This window comes from Kogia breviceps, chromosome X (genome assembly GCF_026419965.1).
Source record: "Kogia breviceps isolate mKogBre1 chromosome X, mKogBre1 haplotype 1, whole genome shotgun sequence".
In the NCBI taxonomy this organism is placed as follows: domain Eukaryota; kingdom Metazoa; phylum Chordata; class Mammalia; order Artiodactyla; family Physeteridae; genus Kogia; species Kogia breviceps.
The window spans coordinates 38,720,013-38,736,664 of NC_081330.1; the positions used below are offsets into that span (position 1 = coordinate 38,720,013).

At 37.7% G+C, this 16,652-nt stretch overlaps 1 protein-coding gene across 2 annotated transcripts in view; it reads right to left on the minus strand.

The window, feature by feature from the left end:
- RNF128 (ring finger protein 128) overlaps positions 1-16,652 on the minus strand; it is a 98,520-nt gene that overhangs the window by 10,982 nt on the left and 70,886 nt on the right. For both annotated transcript variants that reach the window (XM_059051365.2, XM_059051366.2), the window contains exon 3: positions 3,129-3,200. In XM_059051365.2, the coding sequence (XP_058907348.1) occupies positions 3,129-3,200 (72 nt within the window). The remainder of the gene's footprint in view (positions 1-3,128; positions 3,201-16,652) is intronic.

Sequence of the window (16,652 nt, forward strand, 5' to 3'; positions counted from 1 at the left end):
ACTACTGAGCTTGAGCTCTAGAGCCTGTGAGCCACAACTACTGAAGCCCGCATGCCTAGACAACTGGAGAAAGCCCACGCACAGCAACAAAGACCCAAAGCAGCCAAAATAATAAATAAATAATTTTTTTAAAAAAAGTAAAAGAAGGAAGTTCCTTGGTGGCCTAGTGGTTAGGATTCTGGGCTTTCACTGCTGTGGCCCGGATTCAGTCCCTGGTCGGGGAACTGAAATCCTGCAAAGCCACTCAGTGCAGCCAAAATAAACAAACACATAAATAAATAAAGTAAAAGAATAAAGTCAACCAAAGAGGAACAGTACAAAGAGAAACAAGTAGCACTAATTTAAACCTCTTCATGGTTTTAGAATTTACACAATGCCACAAGTTCTATGGCTATGTTTTTCCATTTAAAAAAATTAAGGTATAAGTCACATTCAATAAAATTCAATCTAAATGTTGAGTATACAGTTTTGCAAGTTTGGAGATACATGGAGTCACTTAATCACCACCATAGTCAAGATATAGGATAGTCCTGGTACCCCAACAAATTCCTCTATACCACTTTGTAATTAACCCCTCTGTAATTAACCCCTCCTTTTATCACTATCTTCTGCCACCCACTTATCTGTTTTTCAGTGCCTGTAGTTTTGGCTTTTCCAGAATATCTTATAAGTGGGATTGTGCCTTATATAGCCTTTGAGTCTGCCTTCTTTCACTTAACATAATGCATCTGTGATTCATCCACGTTGTTGTATGTATCAGTAGGATTCCCCCCTTTTTATTGCTAAATAGTATCCCATGATATGGATGCACCAGTTTTTTTTATCCATTCAACACTTGAAGGACATCTGGGTTCTTTCCAGTTTCTGGTAATTATCAGTAAAGCTGCCATGAACAATTGTGAACAAGTTTTCATGTGAATGAGTAAACATCTAGCAGTGAGATTGCTGGGTTCTTTCGAGAGTGTATATTTGACTTCATAAAGAACTGCCATTCACTCTGCTGTACAGCAGAAACTAATACAACACTGTAAAGCAACTATACTCCAATAATTAATTAATTTATACATACACACACACACACACACACACACACACACACACACACACACACACAGAACTGCCAAACTGTTTTCCAAACTGGCTGTACATTGCATTCTCACCAGAAAATGCAAGAGAGTTCCAGTTGTCCCACATCTGGTCAGCTCTTGGTTTTAGCCATTCTAATAAATGTGCCGTGGGTATTGCATTGTGGTTTTAATGTGTATTTCCCTAATGACTAATGATGTTTAGCATCATTTTATGCACTTTTTTGCCAGCCATATATTTCTTTGGTAAAAGGTCTGTTTTGCCCATTTTTCCACTAGGTTGTCTGTTCTCTTCTTGAGTTTTGAGAGTTCTTTATATATTCTGAATACAGTCCTTTATCAGAAATGTGATTTGCAAATATTTTCTCCCAGTCTGTGGCTCGTCTTTTCAGTCTCTTAACAGTGTCTTTCAAAGAGCAAAAGCTCTTAATTTTAACAAATTTCTCTTTTTTCTTTAATGGACTTGTTTTTGGTATCATATGTAAGTAATCTTTGCCTAACCCAAGCTACAAAGATATTTTTCTCCAAAGTTTTCTTCTAAAATTTCATAGTTCTAGGTTTTATATTTAAGTCTGTGATCCATTTCAAGTTAATTTTTTCAGAGGGTATAAAGTATAGATTGAGGTTCATTTTTTTTGTCTATGGATATTCAGTCATTGTGTATGGAGAGCCAACAACTGACTGCCCTTTCTTCTTTGAATTGCTTTTGCACCTTTCTCGAAAATCAACCATTTATGTGTGGGTCTATTTCTGGACTGTCTCTTCTGTTTCAAAGATCTAAAGGTCCATCCTTTCCCTAATACCACACTTTCTTGACTACTGTAGCTTTAAAATAATTCTGCAAATCAGGAAATGTGAGTCATCCAAATTTGTTTTTTATCAAAATTGTTTTGGTTATTCTAGTTCTTTTGCTTTTCCAAATAAATTTAGAGTCAGCTTGTCAATTCCTACAAAAGATGCAACTAGGATTTTTTTTGTGTGTGTGTGCGGTATGCGGGCCTCTCACTGTTGTGGCCTCTCCCGTTGCGGAGCACAGGCTCCGGACGCGCAGGCTCAGCAGCCATGGCTCACGGGCTTAGTTGCTCCGCGGCATGTGGGATCTTCCCGGACCAGGGCACGAACCCGTGTCTCCTGCATCGGCAGGTGGATTCTCAACCACTGCGCCACCAGGGAAGCCCAGCAACTAGGATTTTGATTGAAACTGCATTGAATCTATAGATCAGTTTGGGGAGGAAGTGACATCTTGACGACAGAGTCTTCTAACCCATGAACACGGTATATCCCTCCATTTCTTTAGGTCTTCTTTGATTTCTTTCTTTCATTATGTTTTGCCCTTTTCAGCATATAGATCTTGTACATATTTTGTAAGATTTATACCTAAGTATATAATGGTTTTGGTGCTATTATAAGTGGTATTTTTTATTTCAATAAGTTCTGTAGCTATATTTTTATTGTAGTACAAACTTCCATAGCTATTTTTTGATACGTGTTTTATACATCAATGGTAGTTTTCAACTGTGCTAAATCTGAAAATGGATGTTCAAGTAGAGTTGTACTGAAGCACCGTAGTAATTACCTGTTGCTGTAACAAGTTACAATAACTTAGTGGCTTAAAATGACACAAACTTTTACTGTTATTGCTCATGGCCCCTTTCTTGTATCACTGCAACCTCTTGCTTCCATTGTCACATCTCCTACTGCACTGTAGTCAAATCTCCCCTTTCCTCCCTCTTATGAAGACACTGTGATTATACTTAGGATCCACCTGGATAATCCAGGATAATCTCCCCATCTCAAGATCCTTAACTTAATCACATCTGCAAAGTACTTTTTGCCATATAAGGTAACAGTTACAGGTTCTAGGGATTAGGACCTAGATGTCTTTGGGGGCCATTATTCAGCCTACCTCCAGCATCAGATAGATTAAAAAATTTTAAATTATAAATTCCAATGAAAATCATACTTTGGAAGAACATTTAGCTTTTAACAATAGCTTGGTAGCACTGCTTTAAAACAAATAGCATTTACAAGTCATAAATGCACCTTGTCTCCTTGTTTCAGCGTGCGGAGTTGAAGCCTTCCAATAGCTTTTTTAGCATCTGCCTTTAATTGTCTCTGTAATAAAAAAAATAGCAGGTATTAGAAAAAGTATTTTTAAAAGAAATACGATAAAAAAGGTAGAGATGATTAATAAATATTTATCAGGTAAAAGTCAATGTCTAAGTAAATTTTAAAAGATAAAATTTAATTAGCCATAATAAATGCCCATTTATCTGATACCAAGCAGGATTTTTTAAAATGATTGAAACCTTATGTTTCCCTACCTTCTTACACAGCAGATTTGGGCCACAACGGTAAAGCTATGCGTCCCTATTCCAAATGGATTAGGATGCTATGAATTTTCAAAGCAATTTTCCTATTTTCAAAAGCCCAGAGGACCTTAAATTACATCTTTTCCAATTTCTTTTTTGGTAGAAAGTGCATTGGGTGCAAATGGACCTAGCTTCAAAATCTGACTTTGTCACTTACTAAATGAATAATCCTGGACAAGTCATTAAATCTTTGAGCTTGTTTACTCATCTATAAAGTGAGGATAATACCAATCCTTACAGTGTTATTTGGTATTAGGGAAAAAATTGCTGTTTATAACCACTACTGCCTTGTAAGGAGGGTGGATTCTGAGAGTGGTAAGCCCTTTTTTGTTTCACTGAACATATACCTAGATGAGTCTGGATATGCAAAGGCAAGTCCATGGCTCATTTAGGGAATAAAGACTAAAATATTACATACATATCTATATCTATCTATCCATATACACACATATATGTATATGTATATATATATATATATATATATATATATATATATATATATTTGAATCAGAAGTGAGGTTAAGGTATAGGGGGAAATTTAAAAGAAGAGGGAAAAGTGAGAAAGAGAGGAATCATTGAGAGACTATCCCTCTGTGTGGGATGAACTGGGCCAGAGGAAAAAACTCCCAGGTGGTATGAGATATTAGGTGTTAATTTGAAATTATTTGTGATGCCACAAATAAACCTTCCTTCTATTTCAGTAAAATCTACCACATACACGAATGCCTCAAGTGAAGATAATATATGCGTAAATTGAAGAAGAGGCTAGGTTTCACACCTGGGTGAATGTTGTATGGAATAGAGAGATAGCATGTGCAGCATGGCGAGATGATAAGCAATCTTCCTATTTTGTACTGTAAAATGAACAAACAGAAATTCAGCAGAAAGTAGGTGCTCAGAACCAGAGGTCTTGTGAGGATGTCAACAACTTCCTCATCCCCCTGTATGTACCTCCACCCCCAGCAGGGAGACCCCTAGGTGACATTGAGGTTACATGAAAATTAGAGATAATGTAAGTAAAGTATCCAGCATAATGTCTGGCTGATAGCAGACACTCAATAAAATGTTTATTAAATGAAAATATAAAGTACTATTTATTCATCAATTAGCATTACAGATTTATACATGGCTATAGCAAATATATTTTGGAAGGGAATAATCCATGGGTGTAGGTATGTGAGGAAATTCCTTAATGCCCAAACCTGCCTCCTATAAGATATCATTTTGTGAAACGTATTTGGCTTGATGCCAAGGACATTACTGCCAAAATATTTCTTTGCTGGCATAGTAGCAGCAGAAACTTCTCAGATTGTTACCTGACTGGCAAATATAGCTCACAGAAACAGTTAATAGGAAGGCCTAGCTCTCAGAAGGAAAGGCGCTAATTGAAGCCCTTTCACTCTCTCTTTTGAGACTTAATCATGGATTTCACTCACAAGGGGAATTTTATGATGGTACTTAATTTTTTAAAATAAATTTATTTATTTTATTTTTTGGCTGTGTTGGGTCTTCATTGCTGCGCGTGGGCTTTCTCTAGTTGTGGCGAGCCGGGGTTACTCTTCATTGTGGTGCCTGGGCTTCTCATTGCGGTGGCTTCTCTTGTTGCAGAGCACGGGCTCTAGGCACGTGGGCTTCATTAGTTGTGGCACGTGGGCTCAGTAGTTGTGGATCACGGGCTCTAGAGCGCAGGCTCAGTAGTTGTGGCGCACGGGCTTAGTTGTCCCGCGGCATGTGGGATCTTCCCAGACCAGGGCTTGAACCCGTGTCCCCTGAATTGGCAGGTGGCTTCTTAACCACTGTGCCACCAGGGAAGCCCTGGTACTTCATTTTGAGCTTAAATATTTTCCCTTCTGTCACTTGCATCACAAGTAAATAAAAGAGTGACAGTGAAAGGAGGTACACTTAGGATCTTTAGAGCTGGAAAACTCTTAGAGTTCACCTAGCCTGAGATCTAATCTGACAGATAAGAAAACTGATGCCCAAAGAGAAAGAATATTGTGCTCAAAATCTCAGAGTTGGTTAGTGTCAGTCCCACTGAAGCCCAGAGTTTGAGAACACTTAACTCTGACATCAATGTAGCCATCTTTTGTTTACTGTGGCTTGGAGCAGGAAGCTAGTACTACTTCCTTACATTTATATAGTTATTTTATAATTATTTTTGATATCTATTACCTCATTTAATCCTCACAACAATCCCCTAAAGGAGAGGATATCTCCATTTTAACGTTGAGCAAGTGGAGGCTTGGAAGAGTAAAATAACTTGTCCAAAAGGGCATGCTGCCTCTGAATGATAGAGCTGGTACTGGAAGTCTGCTCTTCGTATTCCAAGATTCCATTACGATACAACCATCCAAAACCTTCTGAAGTTTTTCCAACTCCTGGATTCTATGGTCTGTCAAATTGTGTCCAGTCCTTACAGTGAACAGCCAGTAGGCCCACAGGATTCTGGCCCTGGCCTAGACTTCCAAACATCACTACTTTCTTTTACTATAAAGCATGAGCTATTTCAACACAAAGATGAAAAAAATGCAAATGATACAAAAATAGAGCCAACAAGAGAAAACTGGGCAAGGAAAAAATGTAGTTGATAAGAAATCTTTGACAATCATTTTGCAACCTGTCTTTAGAGCACTTTGATTTAGGCTTAAGTAACAAGCTCTATGACACAACCGGGGAAATGCACTCACAAGGAAGTAATACATCTCTAGTGTATTTACCTGATTAAATCTATATAGTCTGATTTCTCATTCCAAAATATTCAACAAAATATAAATGCATGAGTCTCCAGTGCTACTGTTCATCAATTCATCAGGGATGAATGCTAACTATACAACTTTGATTATATCCAAGAGTAATGCAAATTAATTTGAGAGATGGGATTGAACGCAAACTTTAAATGTAATGTCCAAGTCTGTGTGAATGAGAAAAGTGGAACTTACATTAAGACCAGAAGATCCAAAAAAAAAAAAACAAACCAGAAGATCTTAAGCAAGGGACTTGATTATGAAGGATCTCTAAAACATTTGCAGCACAGCATAAACCGATGTTTAATGAAGCAGCCCTAGAATTTTAAAAAAATCCTTTAAAGGGCAATTTGAATATTTCCAATAACTCCTACCAAGCTTTCATAAAGAAAAGACATTTTTTTCAATATGGAGGAGCGACATGAGGTTTTGTTAAGAAGCGCAAACTGTATTTTTAGAACCTGAATAAAGGTCACTTTTAAAACTGCCATAAAAAAAACCTGCCATCAGTACTCAAACTATTTTACTGTAACACTGATAGCAGGAGTTCCCAAGATGCATCCATTCCTCTAAAAACTGACATACGAGAACAAAATTAAGACCAAGTAGTTTATATTAAATATATGGGTAATTTTGCTTAAGTCAAACTTCTGGCTTTAACATTTAAAGAGGATAAGTCCCAATGCAAACTTTAATATATATTTGATTCCTTAAAAAACAGAACTTCAAGAGTATATCTACTTTGTTAAACAAATTACTTTGGACACCTTTTCAGTACCTCTCCACCATATCAGAATTCCCCCCTACCCTATAAATTCCAATAGCACATTGTTTCTACCTCTTACATTCTGTAGTTGTATCATTCATGTGTCTTTTTCTCCTAGTAGACTGTGAGTAGGTAGAAGGCTGGGCCTTAATCATTTAAAAAATTTCCCATAATGCCTAGTAATTGCTCAAAGAATGGCTTCTGAGTTTAGAAAAGCAGATTTTCATGATTTCCTCATCTAAGTTTTACTCATTAAAAGCTTCTATTCTATCAAATCTGGGAAAATAAAGGTTTAGAGAACATGTATTGGGCCCCTGCCATGTGTCAGGTTTAACCCTAAGCTTTTTACATGTGTCATCTTGTTTAAACATTAACAAGCTTATGGAATAGGTATTTTAATATCCAAATTTTATGGACAAGAAAAGGTTCTGAAGCTTGACTAAAGTCCAGGCAGCTGTTTAGTTGCAAAGCTGTTATTCATTTCAAGCCTAGGTTCTATGTGGCTTTAAAGCCCATGATATCTCCACTATAGCACACTGCCTCCACTGTGTAACAGCAAAGAAGCCTTTAAAGGGCTTCACATTCCTTGTGAAGAAGATAAATGAAAGAAATAAGAAAAAAACCCTCAAAGTCAGCTATTACCCAATCTTCAAATCCTTCCTCAACTGGCTACTTAACTGTGATTTGGGGAGCTCTTTCATTTTTATTTTTTTTAAAAATAAATTTATTTTTGGCTGCGTTGGGTCTTCGTTGCTGTGCGTGGGCTTTCTCTAGTTGCGGCAAGCGGGGGCTACTCTTTGTTGTAGCACGTGGGCTCAGGAGCTGTGGCTTGCAGGCTCTAGAGAGCAGGCTCAGTAGTTGTGGCACACGGGCTTAGTTGCTCCAAGGCACGTGGGATCTTCCCAGACCAGGGCTCGAACCCGTGTTTCCTGCATTGGCAGCTGGATTCTTAACCACTGCACCACCAGGGAAGCCCTGGGGAGCTCTTTTAAACAGGTATTTTATATCAGTAGACTCTACCCACCTCCTCCCCAATCCTAAGAGATACCTGGTCTAAGAATATTTGGCAGAGTAGAAGATTGATTTAAAGCATCTTGGTTTTTCGCCAATTTTCTTAACAGAAGCTTAATGCCATTAGTCTATTCAAAAGCTGGGATGGTTCTAGTCACTGAAGAATTTCAGCTGTATAGTTATTTTGGTTCTGAGTGACACTTTAAGTGGTCTGAAAATGAAGAGTCAGGTCAATTCTTATCCTATATTACCATGTTCAATTTTTAAATTACAGTGAACTCAAAGATATTTTACCTAGTTCATCTGTGAATTTATATCAAACTAAGTAAAATAAATGTTTTAGTCTGGTTATTTGTCACCTGGTTTTGGTCCCACGGCATTCAGCTTTTAGTTTAACTGAAACCCACATGAATAACACTAGGCACGTAATCAAACCTAATTACTTGATGGTGGGGGGAGGGGTGGAGTGGGGTATGTAAAAGCAAGAAAAGAGGGTAGATATAAGCAAATTATATTTTTCTATTCTTAAGTCACCACTTTATTTTTTTGGCTCCGTTGGGTCTTCGTTGCTGTGCGCAGGCTTTCTCTAGTTGCGTTGAGCGGGGGCTACTCTTTGTTGCAGTGTGCGGGCTTCTCATTGTGGTGGCTTCTCTTGTTGCGGATCATGGGCTCTAGGCACGCGGGCTTCAGTAGTTATGGCGCGCAGGCTCAGTAGTTATGGCGCATGGGCTTAGTTGCTCCGCAACATGTGGGATCTTCCTGGCCCAGGGCTTGAACCCAGGTCCCCTTCATTGGCAGGCGGATTCTTAACCACTGTGCCACCAGGAAAGTCCCTCACCACTTTTTCAAAATAAAAATTTGGCTCAGAATTTATAAAACAGAATACTTAAAATCAAGAATTATAGTAAGAGGATTCTTTTCTTCAGATACATTCCTGTGAACAAAATCAAAGTTTGAGTGATGTGGCTGTTTAGATATATGAGAACTGAGAGAAATCTACTTTTTTCCCCAGCAAAAACCTAGGCATGGAATCACTGAGTTGTACAACTGAAACTAATATAATACTGTATGTCAATTATACTTCAATTAAAAAAGATAAAGCCCCCAAAAACCTCTGTATAATATTTGAATGGGAGTATTCCTAAAGGAAAGAGGAGGTGCAAATTATAGAACAGCTTCCCATAAGTCTATGGAACTACAGAAATAGGAGTACAGACCACTTACAGGAAGGTGATCCCTGTGAACAGTGTGAGGAAATGCACTGTAAGGAAGAGCAGTAAGAAAAGGGGGAATTTACCCTAGGAGATAGGTTATGACTCAGATTATAGCATTTTTTAAAGAAAGACAATCAAAACCTTTATTAGAGTAAGTGAATATATTAAAAAATCCCGACAGACCCATTGTAAGAGCTTCCTTTTGTCCAGTGAGAAAGTCAGAGAAAGACTATAAAACCAGGTCCTACTCAGATGAGAATTTGTTTTAACTGCTCTTCTTATACAAGAGCCAGAGCAGTGGTTTTGTAAAGGGCTCTAAATCTCAAATTCAGGCAGGAACAGATACATACAAATGCACCCACGACAAATATGTATATATTGATAGTGCTGCAGTATGCAGACACCTGGTAAGTCTTCCAGTTAATTTCATATACTAGGACAGTAGAGAAAATTTAATGTAACCAGAAATGTTTCAGATACTTTTTAGTCATGCTTTAAGTTCAAGGACAAATTTTAACATGTTAATGTAGCTAAGATCTTTCTCATCTGAGACCACACAGGAGTGCTATCTCTTTGGCAGCAAACTATAAGGACACGCGTGACATATCTCTGCTCAGGAAGCCAATTTGAGTCTCAGGATCTGAGGCTCAGATCGGGGACTGGTCACTAGATAATTCTGCTAGCAGTTGGCCATGCTGCTCCAAACTTGGGATCCCAACAACAAAACCAGGTGCATATTATTTATCCTGATTGTTGCTCCAGATGTGTATAACAAAATCATCAATCACTAACATAAAGAACACTTTGACTCATTTATTGTGTAACTGGAAGTCTGTACCTTTTAATCTCCCTCACCTATTTATCTCCTCCCCCCACTGCCCCCCACCTCTGGCAACCGCCTGTTTGTTCTCTGTATCTATGATTCTTTCTATTTGGTTATGTTTGTTCATTTGTTTTGCTCTTTAGATTCCACATAAAAGTGAAATCATACAGTATTTGTCTTTCTCTGCCTGACTTATTTCACTTAGCATAATATCTTCTAGATCCATTCATGTTGTCACAAATGGTTAAGATTTCATTCTTTTTTATGGCTGAGTAATATTCCATTGTATACAGGGAGATAAAGAGGCACAAATTTAGTTACAAAATAAATGAGTCACCAGTATGAAATGCACAGTGTGTGGAATACGGTCAATAATTATGTAATATCTTTTTATGGTAACAAATGACAACTAGACAATCATGGCAATCATTTTCAAATGCATAGAAATATTGAATCACTGTGTTACATACCAGGAACTAACATAGTGTTGTAGGTCAATTATATTTCAAAAACAAACAAACTTGGGACTTCCCTGGTGGTCCAATGATTAAGACTCCACACTTCCACTGCAGGGGGCACAGGTTCAATCCCTGGTTGGGGAACTAAAATCCCACATGCCACGTGGTGCAGGCAAAAAACAAACAAACAAACTTACAGAAAAAGAGATCAGATTTGTGACTACCAGAGGTGGATGGTGGGGGAAGGGGGAATTAGATGAAAGTAGTCAAAAGCTACAGACTTGCAATTATAAGATAAGTAAGTACTAGGGATATAATGTACAACATGACAGGTATACTTAACAATGCTATATATTATAAATGAAAGTTATTAAGAGAGTAAATCTTAGGAGTTCTCATCACAAGGGAAATAATATTTTTTCTATTTCTTTAATGTGTATCTACATGAGACAATGGATGTTCCCTAAACCTACTGTGTTAATCATTTCACGATATATGTAAGTCAAATCATTGTGTTGTACACCTTAAACTTATACAGTGCTATATGTCAATTATATCTCAATAAAACTGGAAGAAAACAGAAAAGCAAACAAAACAAAACAAACAAAATAAAGCCATCTTGACGGCCATAATTCCAGGGTTGGCCGAGGGCCGAGCATGGTTTCCTGGGAGACTTTCAAGGAGTAAGCAGCTAGATCTACTGTGTTGTCTCTTTCCTTACAATCTACTCTCTCTCTCTCTCAATCATGGTCTTTTAAACAACAAAGCAGTCATTTTGGGCTTTTACAATTAGTACAGCATTTATATATAAGGTAAGCAAGAACAACATAACCATATCTAATACTTGCAGAAGTCAATGAAGGATGAAAATAGGCTCAAAGAAATAATTCTTCCAATCTGTAAGACCATTTAAAACATATTTATAGGGGCTTCCCTGGTGGCGCAGTGGTTGAGAGTCCACCTGCCGATGCAGGGGACGCAGGTTCGTGCCCGGTCTGGGAGAATCCCACGTGCCGCGGAGCAGCTGGGCCCGTGAGCCATGGCCACTGAGCCTGCGCGTCCGGAGCCTGTGCTCCGCAACAGGAGAGGCCACAACAGTGAGAGGCCCGTGTACCGCAAAAAAAAAAAACAAACAAAAAAACAAAACAAAAACAAAAACAAAACATATTTATATTGATGTACCAATTTAATTATCTCTTTACTCCCTTGATGTATGGCCACGTGAACTTTGAGATAAACTCGTACAGAGCTATGTAAAGTAATGAACTATATCTAATTCTTCCTCAGGCCAGTCACTCCCCATTGGTATCACATCCTGGGGAGGTTTTAGTTCAGCTTCCCAATACATTTCATTATCATAAGATGTATTTATATAAGGCAGTTGAACCTTATCAACAATACCAGTATTACACCATATCACACTATGGTTATGATACAGTTTCATCTGGTTACAAAAGAAGTCAGGAAGTATCACAGAAGTATTTATTAAATCTTCCTAGAAGAAATTGTTCTTTGCCCACATACCAGATATTATTATGGACAAGGGTTACCACCAGTGGTGATGATTCTGTCATTTCTAGTTTCCATGTTAGCTGAGGACAAAGTCAATCATTTGTCTCAACTCAAACTATTATACAGTTTTCCCATTGACTGTTGTGCAGCAAGGCTGTCTCCCTCCCATGGGGAATACACGGGTATCATTCAGTATTATTCCTATTCCTATAACTCATCTTATTTTGGTTCATCCTTTGGGAGAGGTCAGTCAGAGATCAGCAATGTAAGTTACAATTTCACCCAGAAAATTTCCATAAGTTTGGGGCTCTGCATGTGTCTCAAAGATGCTCTTCCTGAACTTCCATAAGTAAAAATGGAAGGCCATTACCCCATGACTACTTGGGTCCCCATTTGGAGTAAAATAGTTAACAGACCCTGTTGTGTCAGAGTATATGCTCTTTCCAAGTGTTGAGTGCTAACATTCTCTAGCATTATGTATTGGGTCTGTGTGACCATATTACTAAGTCTTTATCATCTTTCCAAGTGGATTCCCATTCTTTTCTCTGCTCTTGGAAGATGATTCCCACCAATCTATTTCAGAGAATAAATTCTTTTCTTCTGAAAGACAGTTTTCATTGAAAGTAAATTCAGCTTGTTCCATTATACGAAGGCCAGCTTCTATTTCACCTAGAGCCCTGTTTTATTTCACTGGCCAATGTTTAATCCAACACATACCTTGTTTCCACTGAGTATTGACTGCTTGAGTAAGGTTAAGGTGCATGCAACATATCCCCCAAATTCTGGGTGTCCCATGCCAGAGTCAAGTGTATAATGGTGACTACCAAACTCAGTTTAATTTGAGCATGCCAGAAGGTTTTCCATAATCTTCATTGTCTTAGGTTACGGTTGTTCCCAGTGAAGACATGAATCCACCATATAATGCCTAATATGTTATTTTCATTCACAACCCATTGATATTTCTCCTCTTGTTTAAAAGATTTCCATCCACAAAAACAGGGATGATGTGTGTTCTGACACATCATACTATGGCATGTCAGGCATACGACCACTATATGCTGTCCATTATAATTGGGCATTATGGTCATCAAAATTTATGGTTATACATTTATCAGTTTGCCTGACATTATGTACTATGTGTCATAATGGTTCAGATGGAAGACATTCCTGAATATTCTAATGAATTTTAACAAAGGTAAATTTTCATTACTCAGTTTCAGTACTATTTTTACCAGTAAAATGGGGATAATGCAGTTAAATATTTAGTGATAGTTATAACCATCATATGCATCAAGCTTTATGTTTTAAAATTAAGAAGTCAGGAAAATTAAATAACATGTAAATGACATTTCAGCACTCTCAAGTATATATAAGCAAAAGGGATTATCAGTCATATATTTAATCCTTTAGTCACCAAAGGATAAACAGACATAACCCATTAAGGTGTGAAAAATGCCCTCTCAAAAGCCTTCTCTAAAAGGTGAGAAGTTTTTAAATTTTATTTTACTTTTTATACAGCAGGTTCTTATTAGTCATCAATTTTATACACATCAATGTTACATGTCAATCCCAATCACCCAATTCATCACACCACCACCACCACCTGCCTGCCACTTTCCCTTCTTAGTGTCCATATGTTTTTTTCTCTACATCTGTGTCTCAATTTCTGCCCTGCAAACCAGTTCATCTGTACCATTTTTTAAGTTCCACATATACACGTTAATATATGATATTTGTTTTTCTCTTTCTGACTTACTTCACCCTGTATGACAGTCTCTAGATCCATCCACGTGTCTACAAATGACCCAATTTCATTCCTTTTTATGGCTGAGTAATATTCCATTGTATATATGTACCACATCTTCTTTATCCATTCATCTGTCGATGGACATTTAGGTTGCTTCCATGACCTGGCTATTGTAAATAGTGCTGCAATGAACATTGGGGTGCATGTGTCTTTTTGAATTGTGGTTTTCTCTGGGTATATGCCCAGCAGTGGAATTGCTGGATCATATGGTAATTCAATTTTTAGGTTTTTAAGAAACCTCTGTACTGTTCTCCAGAGTGGCTGTATCAACTTAAATTACCACCAACAGTGCAAGAGTGTTCCCTTTTCTCCACACCCTCTCCAGCATTTGTTGTTTGTAGATTTTCTGATGATGCCCATTCTAACTGGTGTGAGGTGATACCTCTTTGTAGTTTTTTTTTTTTTTTTTTTTTTTGGCGGTACGCGGACCTCTCACTGTTATGGCCTCTCCTGTTGTGGAGCACAGGCTCCAGACATGCAGGCTCAGAAGCCATGGCTCATGGGCCCAGCCGTTCCGCAGCATGTGGGATCTTCCTGGACCGGAGCACAAACCCGTGTCCCCTGCATCGGCAGGCAGACTCTCAACCACTGCGCCACCAGGGAAGCCCCTCTTTGTAGTTTTAATTTGCATTTCTCTAATAATTAGTGATGTTGAGCAGCTTTTCATGTGCTTCTTGGCCATCTGTATGTCTTCTTTGGAGAAATGTCTATTTAGGTCTTCTGCCCATTTTGGGATTGGATTGTGTTTTTTTCATATTGAGATGCAGGAACTGTTTATATATTTTGGAGATTAATCCTTTGTCCATTGATTCATTTGCAAATAGCTTCTTCCATTCTGAGGGTTGTCTTCTCATCTTGTTTATGGCTTCCTTTGCTGTGCAAAAGCTTTTAAGTTTCATTAGGTCCCATTTGGTTATTTTTGCTTTTATTTCCATTACTCTAGGAGGTGGATCAAAAAAGATCTTGCTGTGATTTATGTCAAACAGTGTTCTTCCTACATTTTCCTCTAAGAGTTTTATAGTGTCTGGTCTTACATTTAGGTCTCTAATCCATTTTGAGTTTATTTTTGTGGTGTTAGGGAGTGTTCTAATATAACTCTTCTACATGTAGCTGTCCAGTTTTCCCAGCACCATTTATTGAAGACGTTGTCTTTTCTCCATTGTACATCCTTGCCTCCTTTCTCATAGATTAGTTGACCATAGGTGAGTGGGTTTACCTCTGGGCTTTCTATCTTCTTCCATTGATCTATGTTTCTGTTTTTGTGCCAGTACCATATTGTCTTGATTACTGTAGCTTTGTAGTATAGTCTGAAGTCAGGGAGTCTGATTCCTCCAGCTCCGTTTTTTTCCCTCAAGACTGCTTTGGCTATTCGGGGTCTTTTGTGTCTCCATACAAATTTTAAGATATTTTGTTCTAGTTCCGTAAAAATTGCCATTTGTAATTTGACAGGGATTGCATTGACTCTGTAGATTGCTCTGGGTAGTATAATCATTTTCACAATATTGATTCTTCCAATCAAAGAACATGGTATATCTCTCCGTCTGTTGGCATCATCTTTAATTTCTTTCATCAGTGTCTTATAGTTTTCTGCATACAGGTCTTTTGTCTTACTAGGTAGGTTTATTCCTAGGTATTTTATTCTTTTTGTTGCAATGGTAAATGGGAGTGTTTCCTTAATTTCTCTTTCAGATTTTTCATCATTAGTGTATAGGATGCAAGAGATTTCTGTGCATTAATTTTGTATCCGGCAACTTTACCAAATTCATTGATTAGCCCTAGTAGTTTTCTGGTGGCATCTTTAGGATTTTCTATGTATAGTATCATGTCATCTGCAAATGATGACAGTTTTGCTTCTTCTTTTCCAATTTGTATTCCTTTTATTTCCTTTTCTTCTCTGATTGCCATGGCTAGGACTTCCAAAAGTATGTTGAATAATAGTGGTGAGAGTGGACATCCTTGTCTTGTTCCTGATTTTAGAGGAAATGCTTTCAGTTTTTCACCACTGAGAATGATGTTTGCTATGGATTTGTTGTATATGGCCTTTATTATGTTGAAGTAGGTTCCCTCTATGCCCACTTTCTGGAGAGTTTTTATCATAAATGGGTATTGAATTTTGTCAAAAGCTTTTTCTAGATCTATTGAGATGATCATATGGTTTTTCGTCTTCCATTTGTTAATATGGTGCATCACATTGATTGATTTGCGTATATTGAAGAATCCTTGCATCCCTGGGATAAATCTCACTTGATCATGGTGTATGACCCTTTCAATGTGTTGTTGGATTCTTTTTGCTAGTATTTTGTTGAATATTTTTGCATCTATATTCATCAGTAATATTGGTCTGTAATTTTCTTGTTTTGTAGTATCTTTGTCTGGTTTTGGTATCACGGTGATGGTGGCCTCATAGAAGGACTTTGGGAGTGTTCCTTCCTCTGCAGTTTTTTGGAAGAGTTTGAGAAGGATTGGTGTTACCTCTTCTCTAAAGGTTTGATAGAATTCACCTGTGAAGCCATCTGTTCCTGGACTTTTGTTTGTTGGAAGATTTTTAATCACAGTTTCAATTACATTACTTGTGATTGGTCTGTTCATATTTTCTATTTCTTCCTGGTTCAGTCTTGGAAGGTTATACCTTTCTAAGAATTTGTCCATTTCTTCCAGGTTGTCCATTTTATTGGCATACAGTTGCTTGTAGTAGTCTCTTAGGATGCCTTGTATTTCTGCAGTGTCCATTGTAACTTCTCCTTTTTCATTTCTAATTTTATTGAATTCAGTCCTCTCCCTCTTTTTCTTGATGAGTCTGGCTAATGGTTTATCAAATTTATTTATCTTCTCAAAGAAACACTTTTAGTTTTATTGATCT